Raw genomic sequence first — 16,228 nt, forward strand, 5'->3', positions numbered from 1 at the left:
CTATCTCAAAAAAAAAAAAAAAAAAAAGAATGTAAAATATTTCATTAATAATATTTATACTGGATTTAGTTGAATAATATTTTGAATATATTGGATTAAATAAAACATACTATTAAAATTAATATTACCTGTTTATTTTTGCTTTAATGTAGTGTCTAGAAAATTTAAAGTTAAATGTGGGTTTGCATTATATTGCTATGGGACAGTACTGCTTGAGATGATTATCCCAATTAAAAATGTATTTGTCTTTTCCTTTTCTTTGTTACCAGGGCAACAGGGAGGAAGCTGACAACCCAAATACAGGGATTGGTGCCTTCCGATTCATGTTGGAATCCAACAAGGGCAAGTCAATGTTAGAGTTCCAGGTACTGTTGCATATACTTCCCTGGCTCCAATAACATGGGTCAGCCTACTACTATATCTTCCCACTAATCTCTAACTTAGTGATACTGGAAAGGAAGGGAAATAAAGTTGTTAGAATATTTTTCAAAATATAAACACCTTCCTTCCTTCAAGGGAATATTGGAGTGATGAGGAGTGCTTCCACAAATCCATTTTGTAAAAGGTTTCCCATGTAATTCTTTCATAACCTTGCAATACAAAATCACTGTCCTGGTTCTTTTTATCTTCTTCCCCCAGGAGCTAATGACAGTTTTTCAACTGCTGCACTGGAATGGCAGCCTTAAGGCCATGAGGGAAAGACAGTGCTCTCGGCAGGTAAGAGATTTTATGAGTCAGCTGGGGTGGGCGTCTGGCAGAAGACTATTTTGAGGTGGCTACTATGTTAGAAATAAGTAGGCCTATGGTTATTGGGTTGTGAAAATCATAAATATCCTATCCACTCATATAACTTTTTTTTTTTTTTTTTGAGACAGAGCCTCGAGTTCTTGCCCTGGTAGAGTGCCATGGCATCACAGCTCATAGCAACCTCCAACTCCCGGGCTCAAGTGATTCTCTTGCCTCAGCCTCCCAAGTATCTGGGACTACAGGCGCCTGCCACAATACCCAGCTATTTTTTTGTTAAAGTTGTCGTTGTTTGGCAGGCCCAGGCTGGATTCAAACCCGCCAGCTCTGGTGTATGTGGCTGGTGCTTTAGCTGCTTAAGCTATAGGCACTGAGCCTCTATTTAACTCTTTAACTGTGATTCTTTTGCGTGTCTTACTTTCCAGAACAGAAGTTTCCCTTAGGGAACTCCTTGAAAGACTTAGGTGCTGACCTGAGTTAGGTCTCCAAGGCTAAGAGCTCCTAGTCCCTGATATGAACTTTTACTTTCTCAGTGATCTTCATGTTCCCCCCCCCCACCCCCCACCTAGGAAGTGTTGGCTCATTATTCACACCGGGCCCTGGATGATGATATTCGCCACCAAATGGCCTTGGACTGGGTAAGCCGGGAGCAGAGTGTACCCGGGGCACTGTCTAGAGAGCTGGCATCCACCGAGCGAGAGCTGGATGAAGCCCGACTGGCAGGCAAGGAGCTGCGCTTCCACAAGGAGAAGAAGGATATTCTCATGCTGGCTGCTGGGCAGTTGGGCAATATGCATTCTTCCAACTGTTAGGCATCCACCCACACACTCTCATCCTCTCCAGGCCTTATTGTATGTCTCCTTTCTAAGACTTGAGATGATTTCTGTATATACTTCCTCAATTTTATACTTTAAAATATAGATATATATGTGTAAATTCTACACCTGGATTCCTGTTTGCTAAGAGATCCTTTTTTTACTTTCAGTTTTTAGATGTAATTTCATTTGAAGCATCTTCGCACTAATTTAAAGGAAGGAGCCAGGTGTTTTTTGAGCTCTTAAACTTCCAGACTAACTCTGTGGCCATTTCAGTAGCATAATATCATTGACTAAGTGTTCATGTCTCCTTTTAAAATAACAGGTAGCCTGAATAAGCAATGTGCCCCACCCTTACTTCATTCCTGATTTGTCTTGGAATCAAACAATGTATGAGTGTGAAGCCTTGGCTTTATTTTACCTTTAGCTGAATCTACTTGGTACCCCTCTCCATCACTACTTTACTCCTCTGCTTCCAAGTTCTACTTTGTTTTGAGGCTTCCTTACCTTAGTATTCCAAAGGACTTGGAGATCTAGTTTCTTATTTCCCCTCTCCCCCTTTGCCTGGTTTCTTATTTTTAAATCACTACAAAGAAACTTCCCAGGAATGAGAAAAATTATAAACACAATTCATGAGACTTTACTATCTAAGTTGCTTCTGGAGCATAGTTATAGCAGTAGTCCAGATTTCCAGATGTACACTACAGTAAGAAGGGTCAAGGTTGAAGCTAATTGTTGTTCAGTCTTCCTTTTTCCCTTCTCACCTGCTCTCCCAGCTTAGTTAAATCATGTTTTTAGATCTTCCTGCCTACCTAGACTAAAGGAAGGTAAAACATATTTCCCTGCTCCTTCTCTAGAATCATTTTGCTTTTGGATGCATTATTGATCCTATTTGATGAGGAAGGGCCATGTTCCTCTCACTCCCACTAAATTGTTGCTGTTTACTGCCTTAGAAGTACATACCTTAGAACCTCTTTTCTTTGCTTTTCCTCCACACTGATTAGAGCATAACTTGATCAGGAAAATCAGATCAGACTAGTACTGCAGCATTTCCTAACTGGAACCTTGGGAAACTGTAAGAGGGGAAAGAGAATCAGTGATCAGCTATTTGTATTTTTAATACCATTCTCGTTCCCCACCTCTCTCCTGAATGAAGTAAGAGAGCAAAGACCTGGAGTACAGCTAAAGCAGTCTCCTTTTGAAGAATTTTTTTGAGGTCTAAGATATATTTTCCCCTTGTTTCGTGGTGATCTCTTTTATACTGTATCATTGCACAGTATGCTTTCTAAACTGAGCTTGAAATGTTTAATGCTCCTGCAGCTGGACTTTCTCTTTAACAATTACACAGACTTCACTTTTAGAAATAGATTAGGGAGCAGGGCACAATTTGCTCTTTCGGATTAGATAGGGGCAAGATGAAAGGCAGATTTCTTGCTTTTAAAATCATCTTGGTGGTGGCTCGGCACCTGTATCTTGGTGGTTAGGGCACCAGCCACATACACCGGGGCTGGCGAGTTCGAACTTGGTCTGGGCCTACTAAATAACAATGACAACTGCAACAACAACAATAAAATAGCTGAGCATTGTGGTGGGCACCTATAGTGCCAGCTACTTGGAAGGCTGAGGCAAGAGAATTGCTTAAGCCCAAGAGTTTGAGGTTGCTGTGAGCTGTGATGCCATGGCACCCTACCTAGGGTGACACAATGAGACTCTGTCTCAAAAAAAAAAAAAAAGCTTAAATAAAATCATCTTGGTGACCAGTATCTAAGGGCCAGAGGTAAGGAATCCAGTTACAATTATATTAAATATTAGTGCATGAATTCTCCAAGCCTCATCTTAGTATTCCATGAAGCACATGTAGGGTTGGAGTAGAGGCTTCTACATTAAATAATAGGTATATCTATCTGTTTTTATTGGTATTTATAACTCAGAAATCATAAATGCTCCTGTTTCTCCTATGCTTGTTTCTCTGGGAAGAAATGTTAATACATGTGAGTTGTGGGGAGAATTGTCCTTGCACCTCCTGGATTTATTATTTTTCTCAAACATCACCCACTAGGATCCCAAGGAACTTGAAAAAATTGTTCCCTGATCCCTTCACTTTTGATGTCAAAGATTTTACTTATCTTTTTAGTACTTTTTATGTATTTATATATAATTTTATACAATTAAAAAGATTTTTGTCTAGTGAGCCGGAATGATTCTTTCTTGCGACGTATATATCAAAGAAGCTCTAAAATGGCCTTTTTTTTTCTTTACATATATACTAAAAAAGAGTTATTAGTATTTGGGAGGATAGTTGAAAAATTAAATAAGATTGTACTCCTGGAGAAAGGCAACCTGCTTCCCCTTCTTCAGATTATTTCAGGAACTTGGATTTTGTCCTTGGTCCTTTCTTCTCAAGTTCTATGCATTTCTACGGCAGTCTCACCCACTGTGGTGACTTCAATTATACTATGCACATGACTTTCAAATCTGTTTCTTCCACCTCAACTTGTTTTTTGAGTTTTCACATCCATATTTCCACATACTTGACATTAACACCTGAATATGAAACACTTCAAACTCATCTATCCAAATTAAAACCCATTTCTCTACACTTGCTCCTCTTTGACTCCCTAGATGTATTACTTGAATTATTACCTACCCACTTATCTAAATCAGAAATCTCAGATCCCTCTTCTCTGTTATCCTCTAATCAGTCACTTACTGTCGTGTCACCCTTTATAAACTTCCTAATCTGTTTTGTTGCGATCTGTTTATTGCCTTAGTTCAAGTCCAATCCCTTCTTGTCTCTGGATTAGACCACTGCAATAGCTTCCTAACTGGTCTTTGCCTCCCTTCTTAACATCTTCCACAATACTGTCATATTTCTTTATAAAATACAGTAGACCCTCTGTAAGTTGACAATTCAAATAACTGTAACATACAGAGATGGTCAACATAAAGAATGAGATCGACCATACTGATACGTAAGTGTGGTGCATGATCATTGCTAAGAAAATTAGATTGACTTAGGGGGTGGTCAATATATGGAGGTGGTCAACTATGGAGGTTGTACTGTACTTAAGACTCCTTTGCTTAACCCATCACTTAACTATCTTTACCTTTAGCAGCATTTCCCAAAATTTTATATGTGAATCCTTGAGGTTACTTGAGATTTTAAGTAGAAGATAGATAAACTTTTTATTTTTAATAGTTATGCTTTTATTTGAATTTGCAGTAGAAAAATACTGGCTTTCCCTTTATGGAATATTAAAATTTCTTTTTAGTGTTAATTTATGTTTTCTAAAAGTCAGTCTATTTAAAGAAAAATAATAAGCAAAAAATAGTATGGGAACTATTTGCAAATGTTAAAAATCATGAATACTCAAATATCTTAAGTAGAAAAATTTCTTGCCCTACAGGATAAATTTCAAAATCCTTAGCATGCCAGTTTGATCCTGAATTATATTTCCAGGTTTATTTCCCAGTCATGCAGTGTTAGACATATAGAATTTCTTGCCATCCTGATATTCACTCATTCAATAAGTACTTACCAAATGTCTACTATAAGCGGAGCATTGGGCTAAACTTTGGGGATATGGTTGTAAATAAGCCCCTTTCCCATAAGGATTGCCTTCTAATGGGAAAAACAGACTATAAGTAAGTTAAAAGGCAAGCAAGGTAATTAAAGAATCTGATTTAGGTTCTGTGAAAGAAATAAACAAGAGTGAAGGAGGGTAGAGAAGACCCTTTTGGATGACAGTACTATTGAAAACTAAATGATAACCTTGAACCAGAGATGGGAACAGCTGGAGGCTAGAGGAAGAGCCTCAGGAACAGAAAGCTACAAAAGCTAGGATGAGAAAGAGCACACACCACAGTTGATGGAAAGCACAGGGTGAGCTTGACGGAAGACGGAGAAGAATAGTGGTTGAAAGGTTGGAGACACAGCCAGAGCAGAGTGTGTGAATTTGAATTTTAAAGAGCCAGGTATGGTGGCACATGCTCGGACTCCCAGTTACTCAGAAGGCTGAGGGAGAAGGACTGTTTAAGCCCACTAGTTTGTAGCCATCCTAGGCACCATAGCAAGACCTTGTCTCTAAAATAAATAAAATTAAAAAAACACAAAATGTCTAAGAAGAGATTTTAGTAGGTATGTGAACACTGATTTTTAAAACAATCACTCACTACCTACTGTGGAGCAGTATCAATACAACTGCTTTGCCTGTAAAACTACTTAGCCTCACGTCTCAGTACAAATGCAAAGCACTCCCTTCCCCTCCATAGTCCTAGAAACTTGGTGACATAGCACTTTATGATGACAATTACCATTTTCACAGTGTAATCTAAAACTTGAGTACTGAAAATGCAATTATTTGTCCTTGTATTGCCAGTATTAACTAAAAAATAATAATAACAAGGTTTATACTTTGGAAAAAGGAAAGCTTTATTTCTCAGAAAGAGTAGGAACCTAGTGGGCAGCCACTACAACAGGTGGGGAAACAGAGCCCAGGAGAAGCCAAGCACACTTCCTTCCTCTGCCTCAAAGAAGAGACAATAGGCAAGAGTGGCATGGTCAGATATATATATTTAACAAGCTATAGGCTCTGCGCCCGTAGCTCAGTAAGTAGGGCACCAGCCACATACACTGAAGCTGGCAGGTCCAAGCCCAGCCTGGACCTGCTAAAACAATGACAACTGCAACCAAAAAATAGCCGGTGATTGTGCCTGGTGCCTGTAGTCCCAGCTACTTGGGAGGCCAAGGCAAGAGAATCGCTTAAACCCAAGAGTTTGAGGTTGCTGTGAGCCGTGATGCCACAGCACTCTATCCAGGGTGACACAGTGAGACTCTGTCTCCAAACAAAACAAAAACAAGCTATAGAAGGAGCCATGAATATTTATAAAGAAAAATTATACATATATAATTGTGCTTTATCTTTCCCATCCCCTCATGGGTGGAAACTTAGTGTTAGGTTGTTTCTGGGGTCCTCTTGGCTGAGAGGGATCCATTCTAGAAGGCTTAAGATTTCATTTTTAGTCCACGTTAGCAACTCTTCTAATACTAGACACATACATATATTCAGAACTCTTTGGCTAGACAGGCGAGGTGGATCACTCCTATAATCCTAGCACTCTGGGAGCACAAGGCGGGAGGATCCCTTGAGCTCAGGAGTTCAAGATTAGCCCGTGCAAGAGTGAGACATCGTCTCTACTAAAAATAGACCAGGAGGGAGCCTGTAGTCCCAGCTACACCAGATGCTGAAGCAGGAGGATCACTTGAGCCCAGGAGTAAGAAATTGCTGTGAGCTATGGAGCCACGGCACTATAGCCTGGGCAACACAGTTGAGACTCTGTCTCAAACAAAACAAAACAAAACAAAAACCAGCCGAGTGCTGTGGCGGGCGCCTCAGCCCAAGAGCTGGAGGTTGCTGTGAGCTGTAATGCCGCGGTACTCTACCAAGGGCGACAAAGTGAGACTGTCTCTAAAACAAAACAACCCCCCCCCCCCAACCAAAACTGTTTAATAAATAAGTGAATCTGCAGTCCACTGTTGAACAGAATTCTGTTGAACAGAATTTCAGAATTTAGGGCCATTATGGGTTTTCCTTCGACTCCTAGGTTTTCAAATGTGAAACATCTGTACCATCTTTCAAAGAAGATAAGCCCCTATTTTGTTCAAAATCATTATTATTTTTTTAATTCTCAGAAGTAGTGAAGTTTGGGAGTTTTATTTTTTTTTATTTTTTATTTTTATTTTTTTGAGACGGAGCCTCAAGCTATCCCCCTGGGTAGAGTGCCATGGCATCACAGCTCACAGCAACCTCCAACTCCTGGGCTCAAGCGAGTCTCCTGCCTCCGCCTCCCAAGTAGCTGGGACTACAGGCGCCCGCCACAACGCGTGGCCATTTTTTGGTTGTAGCCATCATTGTTGTTTGGCGGGCCCGGGCTGGGGATTCGAACTCGCCACCTTAGGTATATGTGGCTGGCGCCTTAGCCGCCTGAGCCACAGGCCCCGAGACCGCTTTTTTTTTTTTTTTTTTTTTTTTTAAAAAGCTGGTATCTATCTCACCAGTCGTATTTCAACAGCAATCAGGTCTGTTAGTTTCCTTAGGAGAAATTCGGTGCTGCAGTATATTCCAGAAGTTTTTTGAACCAGCATTGCTGATCAAACGTTTTAAAAAATCGCTTCTATTAAAATAAGCTGCTCTTCGGAACAGGGTGCAGCCTAGAAGTTTTGAGAGAAAAAAAGTTTTTCAACTTCCATTTCCTAGTTTGAGGTAAAAAGAGATAGAAAGCAACCCTCCGATAAACAAAACACGCCGGGCTTGACTGCTAACAGTACACTCTTTCCCATCCACTGCCGCAGTTAGAAGAAAGCCATTGACTCCGCCTATCCACTAACTTAGCAACCCTCCTAACGCGGTTGCTTCAACTCTCGACCTACTCAAGATGGCTGCACAAGCACTTCCGGCATCTTTCCGAACGGGCCCCGACTCCATCTGCGTATTTTCAGCGCGCCGAGGGCGGGGCTTAGAGTTCGCCTTTGGTTGGTTAGTTTGCCTGGTGACCTTTCCCCTCTGCGACAGTTTTCCGAGGTGCCTACCGCCTGAGCGGCACAGAGGAGCGCTCGAACGAAGGCAAGATGGCAGATGTGTTGGATCTTCACGAGGCTGGGGGCGAGGATTTCGCCATGGATGAGGATGGGGACGGTGAGGACAGCAGAGGCGGCTGCGGGAAGTGGGGAAGGTGCGAGAGAAGGCTGTAGTAGGAAAATATAACTTCTATTCTTCCCGGCAGGGAGGAGGGCCGCTAGGGTGCTGGGGAACCGCGTCTAGTGGGAGTAGAGACTCCGCCCCCTTTGGCAGGAATGGGGGCGGGACCTAGAGGGAGGGAGACTGGACGTGGTGGTGGTATCTTTCGGAGAGCGTCTTGGGAAAGACACAGTTGTTAAAAAATGACTCTTGTTATTGTTACTTTTTTTTTTTTCTTCTGGGGCTCCAGAGAGCATTCACAAGTTGAAAGAAAAAGCGAAAAAACGGAAGGGCCGCGGCTTTGGCTCCGGTGAGTGTGGCGAAAATTAGGTAGAGTGGTGTTAGAGGGCAGAACTACGAGTTTTGGAGGCCCCACCTAACTCATGAAAAATAGTGAGAGAAAGGGGGAGTTTTCGGTGATCTCTTATATGTCCCTTACAGAAGAGGGGTCCCGAGCGAGGATGCGTGAGGATTATGACAGCGTGGAGCAGGATGGCGATGAACCCGGACCACAACGCTGTGAGTAAAATGGAATCTATGCGAGAGACCTGTGTGGAGAGTTAGAGACTAGTAAAGCTAAACCCAGTAGGAATGGGATCAGTGATAGTTTAGCCAAACTACTCCTGTGATCCTGATTGAAGTTTTTCTCTTATGTGCTCATACACTCCCTCCATTCCCCAACAGCTGTTGAAGGCTGGATTCTCTTTGTCACTGGAGTCCATGAGGAAGCCACTGAAGAAGACATCCACGACAAATTCGCAGAATATGGGGAAATAAAAAACATCCATCTCAATCTGGATAGGCGAACGGGATATCTGAAGGTATCCTAAGTGACACTTCATTGCTTTCCTTCCGTTAATAACTCTTAGCATTGTTAGCTTTGGCGTGTTTGGTTTGGTTGGCCAAGAGTAAGGGTGAAGTAAAATGACGTTGAAATTGATTTTTTTTAGACACAGGGAAGAGACAGAAACAGATTATATATATAAGAGATACATGCTGTACGTTGTTTAAAGTTTACAAGTTTTTCTCTTTTAAGTATGAGTTGATATTTGAGGAAGAGGATACTTGGTGAAATAGGAGGGTTTTAATACTTCTCTTTTCATTTGCCCCAGGGGTATACTCTAGTTGAATATGAAACATACAAGGAGGCCCAGGCTGCTATGGAGGGACTCAATGGCCAGGATTTGATGGGACAGCCAATCAGTGTTGACTGGTGTTTTGTTCGGGGTCCACCTAAGGGCAAGAGGAGGTAAAGTGGAGAGAGCAAACACTGTCTTGGTAAAGGGTGTATGAACAAAACAGAACAAGGACATCTTATGTCCTTCTGATGGAGTCCTCTCCTTTTTATTTCCCATAGAGGTGGCCGGAGACGCAGCAGGAGTCCAGACAGGAGACGTCGCTGACAGGTCCTCTTGTCCAGGTGTTCTCTCCAAGATTCCATTTGACCATGCAACCTTGGAGAAATAAGGCTGGGATGGAACTTGTTGTGTTTATATTTAATCTCTTACCCTACCTGCTTAGAGGTTTTTTTTTTTTTGAGTTATGAATAAATGTTCCATTTTTGTTTTCTACATTTGAAAATTATTTTTTGTTTTGCAATTGGAAGCTCTGAAACACTGTTTACAGTAAGGCAATATGGATCATTGGGAAGATATTTCTAGGGCAGGGTTCCTCAAACTTTTTAAACAGGGGGCCAGTTAATTGTCCCTCAGACTGTTGGAGGGCCAGACTGTGGGCCCCAGGATGAGTCGGCTGCTAAGCAGGACAGGCAGCAGTGACAGAAACGTCAGGATGACAGGATGTCTTAGGCAGGCCCGCAGGCCGTAGTTTGAGGACGCCTATTCTAGGGACTGAGTTTTATGTGAGTTTCTACATGAGGTATAGTTTCCAGTGTTAGGTAGGGTTAATGTAAAGACACTTTTCAATATTTCTTTTTTTAGAAACTAAGAAACCTGGGGGAGAAGTGAAACATTCACATTCTTATGGTATTAGAAAATAATTATTCTGGGCTAGGCGTGGTGGCTCATGTCTGTAATCCAAACACTGTGGGAGGTCGAAGCAGATAGATCACTTGAACTTAGAGGAGTTTGTGATCAGCCTAAGAGAGACACCTCCATCTTTGCAAAAGTAAAAAAACTATGTTACTTTGTTTATTTTTTTCTCGGTGGGCACCTGTAGTCTCAGCTACTGGCAAGGCTAAGGCAGAGGATTGGTTAACCCAGGAGTTTGAGGTTGCTTTGACCTAGGCTGACATTATGGGCACTTTAGCCTGGACAAGAAAGTGAGACTCTCTCTCAAAAAAAAGAAAAATCTGTTCCTGTGTACTCTATTGTAAGCAAATGGTTGTGATAGGAATGTCTGTTTGTTTCTCTTGCCTTTTTTTCTTAATTTTAGACAGTCTCACTGTGTCGCCTTTGGTAGAGTGCCATGGCATCACTGCTCACAGCAACCTCTAACTCTTGGGCTTAGGTGATTCTCTTGCCTCAACCTCCTAAGTAGCTGGGATTACAGTTGCCTGCCACAATGCCCGGTTATTCTGTTGCCGTTGTTGTTTAGCTGGCTTGGGCCAGGCTCAGATCCACCACCCTCGGTGTTCATGGCTGGCACCATAACCACTGTGCCATGGACACTAAGCCTCTCTTGCCCTTCTTAATGTTATGTTTATTTGTACTTCTAGCTTCTAAGGTCTTGAATCTCCTGTGGGTATTTTCCCACACACTCCCCTGAAGGAGTCTGTAGTAGGTCTTTGGTACCCTCTTCTGCAGCCAGAGGGCGAAGGCCCTGTAGAGAAGATCCAGAGGAGCCATTGTTGAGGAGGCCAAAGAGGAAAAGGATGTGGCTGAGGTGTTTGAATTAATATGGTAGGGGGAGAACCAGTACCACAGACCCAGTGGGTAATACGGTATACAGCAGAGATCAGCAAGACAAGCAGGGGCAGTCACAGGGCCCAAAGACAAACACAGGGGCAATTGTCTAATGAGCAGCAGAGGGCAAATTCATTGGCAGCAGGTAGAAATTTAGAAAATATACTCAAATTCAGAACCACTCAGCTTCTGATCTGAGTATGGGGTGACTTCATAGAGGGGCAGAGATCATGAGATGGAGCTCTTTCCCCTGCAAAGAGAATGCTGCAAACTCTCTAGCTTCCCAACCTGGGACCATATGATCCCCTGTCACCAGAGATTGTGACAGACATGTTGGAGAAAAAGGTTTTGATCGGGTGGTATTATCTAAAGCCACTAAGTCTACTTTAAGACTTGATGGTATTGGCTTGGCGCCTGTGGCTCAAGCGGCTAAGGCGCCAGCCACATACACCTAAGGTGGCGGGTTCGAATCCCCAGCCCGGGCCTGCCAAACAACAATGACAGCTGCAACCAAAAAATGGCCAGGCGTTGTGGCGGGCGCCTGTGGTCCCAGCTACTTGGGAGGCTGAGGCAGGAGACTCGCTTGAGCCCAGGAGTTGGAGGTTGCTGTGAGCTGTGATGCCATGGCACTCTACCCAGGGGGATAGCTTGAGGCTCCATCTCAAAAAAAAAAAAAAAAAAAGACTTGATGGTATTCATGAATAAAGAATACTGCCCAGGCACTGTAGCCCAAGCCTATAATCCCATCACTCTGAGGTGGGAAGATTGTTTGAGCTCAGAATTTAGAGACCAGCCTGAGCAAGAGTAAGATCTTGTCTCTATTAAAAATAGAAATATTAGCCAAGTATAGTGGTGAGTGCTTGTAGTTCTAGCTACTCAGGCGGCTGAGGCAGAAGGATCACTTGAGCATAGGAAGTTGAGGTTGTTACTAGCTTATGTCTTTTCACTCTGTCCAGGGTGAAAGCAAGACACTGCCTCAAAAATAATACTAAAACTAAAGAATACTGGCTGGGCACAGTGGCCCATACCTGTGATCCTAGCACTCTGGGAGGCCAAGGTGGGAGGATTACTCGAGGCCAGGAGTTGAAGACCATCCTGAACAAAAGAGAGCTCCTCGATACAGAAAATAGAAAAATTAGGCGGGTATATTGATCTGAGCCTGTAGTCCCAGCTACTTGGCAAGCTGAGACAGGAGACTTACTTGAGCCTGGGAGTTTGAGGTTGCAGTGAGCTATGATGCCATTGCATTCTACCCTGAGCAACAGAGTGAGACTGTCTCAAAAAAAAAAAAAAAAAAATACTGATCACTTTTCTCCCTAATCTGCCCAGCTAACTCAGCTAGAAGCTATTTGAATTGAAGGCATTCAATGAAATTACCTCCAGCATAGGGTACGAGAGATATGGTTAAGACCTTACTTTGGTTTAGTGACTGACAGCTATCAGGTAGATAGATCGTGCTGGAGGCAACAGTTCTCTGGGTAAGGATTAACACCTAGGAACTGGAGTCTTATCAGGGGTCCCCTTCCTTTCCTGGCCTGGATATACTGAGGACAGTGCACCTATAGCAGATGGGCCTGGCTTTCAGTGGCAATAGAAGTGAAGAGGTTATGGGTGGTCTCTTGCTATTGAGCCTTTGGTGATACATCAGGTGAAGGGACTGGGCTAGCTTGGTGGACAATGGAATAGGAACAGCTGGAGTTAAAGACAATTAGAACTGATTTCCCCAACCTACCTACCTATGTCACACTCCCATTTCATCCTTAACCAGGTGAAGGAGCGCAGTGCTGGCTTAATAGTTCCTCCATGGTGCCATTTTAGAGGGGTTAGAAATGTATCTTGAAAATGTTTATCTGAACAAGTTTCCTAAGTCTTGGAGCTTAAAAGGATCCTGCCTTCTCAAGCACAGATCTTAACATTACACTTTATAAACTCTACCTCCTCACCTCTATTTTTGGCTGAAATGATTTTCCTGATTTCTGTATGACAAATTTTGTGGAAAAAATATATAAAATGGGTGCTGTTAAATTTCAGGTCATTTTGCAGCCACTCTCAAGTGACCTTTAATAGTAATAGTCTTATACGATAACTATAATAGTTAAACAGTGTTAAATAATAAAACTTAACATTTACCAAATACTGTTGGCTACCCCACCCTTTTTTTGGATTGAATCAGTAAAGACTATGTTTCAGTTTAGAGGTGGCAGGGTTAGAGTGCTTTGGTTTCAGTAATGTAGATGGAGTCACATTTGATGAAATATAAGCTCAATAGGTATCAGGTTCCTAGGTATAAGGCATTTGGGAAAGTGATTTTAGCAGGGACAAGTCACTTTTAGGAATACCAAATTTTATGAACTGCTTGGAGTTAGGTTACTCTGAGCTGGTTGGGGAATGATCTTTTTCCTTCCTATTGTGTTGCATCCATATATTTCTGGGTGTTTGCCTCCCTATCTCCTGCTGTGACTTGAAAAGTTAGAGAATTGTGAGAAAGAGTATAAAATAGTCAAAGCTCCTGAACTTACAGTTTGTAGCTTTGTTTCTCCTATTTTATGTGCTACTTAGTGGCTACTATAGAAACTATTCTTTTAACTACTGACAACTTGGAAACTTGAGCCCACCAAAATAGGTGATCTTTAAAACTACTTGTAATACTTCCTCACCATACTTAACATCACACTATTGGAAAAAAAAATTTTTTTTTGAGACAGTCTCACTATGTCGCCCTTGATAGAGTGCTGTGCTATCACAGCTCACAGCAACCTCCGACTCGTGGGCTTACGTGATTCTCTTGCCTTGGCCTCCCAAGTAGGTGGAACTACAAGTGCCTGCCACAACACCCAGCTATTTTTTGGTTGTAGTTGTTTGGCAGGCCCGGGCTGGATTTGAACCCACCAGCTCTGGTGTATGTGGCTGGTGCCTTAGCCTCTTGAGCTATAGGCGCCAAGCCTCTTTTTAATATTTGAAGTAGTAGAGGTGCAACATATTGTTGGGGGCAATATATTTTGTACTTCTAATTACAGTCAAACTACTTTTTTAAAAAAGATAGTTTCACTCTGTGGCCTGGGCTGGAATGCAGTGGCATGATCATAGCTCACTGCAGCCTTGAACTCCTGGGCTCAAGTAATCCTGCCTTAGCCTACCGAATTGCTGGGATTATAGGCATGAGCTATCATGCCTGGTTTGTACAATAGTCAAACTTACTTAGTAAATTTCTAATAATTCAGGATTTAGGGATCAAATCTTAAATCTGACTGTAATGCATTATCATTTCAGAGACTGAAATCATAAACCTTTCTTGGCCTCCTTCCACAGGCATGATCATCCTGTGGTCTCAGATGCTACTTTATTTGGTTCCCCTTCCCCTTTATAGTGGTAGTGGTTTTTGTTTTGTAAGAATTGGATTTTTCTAGATTTCTAGCTCCTTTTCCATGTTGAGATTTTATTAACCTAGTAGGCAAGTTCAGATGCTCCCTTGTTTGTAGTTTTAATAATAAAGCCAGTTTGTAAAATACAAATCTGATTATGTTACTCTCTGCCTTTTTACTTTGTTTCGGTTTTTTTTTTTTTTTTTTTTTTTTTTTTTTTTTTTTTTTTTTTTTTTGAGACAGAGCCTCAAGCTGTCCCCCTGGGTAGAGTGCCCTGGCATCACAGCTCACAGCAACCTCCAACTCCTGGGTTCAAGCGAGTCTCCTGCCTCCGCCTCCCAAGTAGCTGGGACCACAGGCGCCCGCCACAACGCCAGGCCATTTTTTGGTTGCAGCCGTCATTGTTGTTTGGCGGGTCCGGGCTGGGGATTCGAACCCGCCACCCTAGGTGTACGTGGCTGGCGCCTTAGCCGGTTGAGCCACAGGCGCTGAGCCTGTTTCGGTTTTTTGAGACACTTTGTCACCCTTAGTAGAGTGCAATGACGTCATAGCTCACAGCAACCTCAAACTCTTGGGCTCAAGCAATTCTCTTTGCCTCAGCCTCCCAAGTAGCTGGGACTACAGGTGCCCACCACAACACCCAGCTATTTTTCGAGACAGGGTTTTGCTCTTGCTCAGGCTGTTCTCTAACCGGTAAGCTCAGGCAGTACACCCCCCCTTGGTCTCCCAGAGTGCTAGGATTTCAGGTGTAAGTCACCATGCCCAGCCCTTGCCTTTTTACTTTGGTACCTCTCCACTGCTCTCAGGATAAAGTATGGACTTAATATTTGTGATCTGGCCCTTCTTTTCCCTCCTGGCTTACTACTCACCATTTTCAAGTTTAGCAGCAGCCACTTTTAGATCTTCTACCCTCTATGCTCCCCAGCATTCCTCCTATTTTGTCTGTCTCTCAAGAGTCAAATTTTAATATTTGTTTAGAGACAGGATCTTGCTCTGTTGCCTAGGCTAAAGTGCACTGGTGTGATCGTATCTCCCTGTAACCTCAAGCTTCTGGGCTCCAGTGATCTTCTGGCCTCAGCTTCCCAAGAAGCTGGGACTGTAGAGATGGAGTCTTACTATGTTGTTGAAGCTGGTGTTGAATTTCTGGCCTCAAGAGATACTCTTACATCAGCCTCCCAGCATGCTGGGTTTATAGTAATGAGCCACAGCACCCAGCCAAGAATCAATTTTTTAAATTTTTTGTTTGTTGAGACAGGGTATCACTCTGTCACCTAGGCTTGAGTACAGTGGAGTCATCATAGCTCACTGCATCCTTAAATTCCTGTGCTCAAACAATCCTCCTGCCTCAGCCTCCTGAGTAATTGGGAGTAGTTGGAACTACAGGCATGTGCCACCATGCCTGGCTAATTTTTCTATTTATTTGTAGAGATGGGGGGGGGGTGTCTCACTTTTGCTTAGGCTGGCCTTGAACTCATGACCTCCTGCTTCAGCCTCCCAAAGTGCTAGGATTACAGGCATTAGCCCAGTGTTTCTCAACCTGTGGGTTGTGACCCCTTTGTAACAATGAAAATACATCCTGCATATCAGGTATTTACATTACGATTCATCACAGTAGCAAAATTGGCTCGGCGCCTGTGGCTCAAGTGGCTAAGGCACCAGCCACATACACCTAAGGTGGTGGGTTCGAATCTAGCCTGGGCCCGGCA

At 42.7% G+C, this 16,228-nt stretch overlaps 2 protein-coding genes and 1 pseudogene across 3 annotated transcripts in view; 2 read left to right on the forward strand and 1 right to left on the reverse strand.

The window, feature by feature from the left end:
- Positions 1–1,854, forward strand: part of LIX1L (limb and CNS expressed 1 like) — a 23,946-nt gene extending 22,092 nt beyond the window's left edge. The window contains exons 4-6 of the mRNA XM_003793776.3: positions 270–365; positions 640–717; positions 1,314–1,854. Of these exons, the coding sequence (XP_003793824.1) occupies positions 270–365; positions 640–717; positions 1,314–1,556 (417 nt within the window). The 3' untranslated portion in view covers positions 1,557–1,854. The remainder of the gene's footprint in view (positions 1–269; positions 366–639; positions 718–1,313) is intronic.
- A 6,223-nt stretch (positions 1,855–8,077) lies between these two features.
- RBM8A (RNA binding motif protein 8A) lies at positions 8,078–9,869 on the forward strand. Of its 2 annotated transcripts, none has more exons than XM_003793778.3 (6): positions 8,078–8,254; positions 8,547–8,606; positions 8,738–8,815; positions 8,981–9,117; positions 9,409–9,545; positions 9,654–9,869. In XM_003793778.3, the coding sequence occupies exons 1-6, from the start codon at positions 8,188–8,190 to the stop codon at positions 9,697–9,699; spliced, it is 525 nt and encodes a 174-aa protein (XP_003793826.1). In that variant the 5' UTR covers positions 8,078–8,187; the 3' UTR covers positions 9,700–9,869. The 2 variants fall into 2 exon arrangements, with proteins under 2 accessions (XP_003793826.1, XP_012663109.1); XM_012807655.1 differs by having other exon boundaries at positions 8,120–8,254; positions 8,741–8,815.
- Positions 9,870–10,976: 1,107 nt separating this feature from the next.
- The window catches only part of LOC100963950, an 8,380-nt pseudogene continuing 3,128 nt past the window's right edge, over positions 10,977–16,228 (reverse strand).

The sequence above is a fragment of the Otolemur garnettii genome, unplaced genomic scaffold (assembly GCF_000181295.1).
Source record: "Otolemur garnettii isolate 467f Iridium unplaced genomic scaffold, OtoGar3 scaffold00073, whole genome shotgun sequence".
NCBI classification, from domain to species: Eukaryota; Metazoa; Chordata; class Mammalia; order Primates; family Galagidae; genus Otolemur; species Otolemur garnettii.

Excerpts from the sequence above, each read along its gene's own strand:
- RBM8A (XM_003793778.3), top strand. The coding sequence starts at position 8,188 with ATGGCAGATGTGTTGGATCTTCACGAGGCTGGGGGCGAGGATTTCGCC. Across the intron at positions 8,816-8,980 it reads TGAACCCGGACCACAACGCT|CTGTTGAAGGCTGGATTCTC; the intron begins GTGAGTAAAATG and ends ATTCCCCAACAG. Across the intron at positions 9,118-9,408 it reads GGCGAACGGGATATCTGAAG|GGGTATACTCTAGTTGAATA; the intron begins GTATCCTAAGTG and ends CATTTGCCCCAG.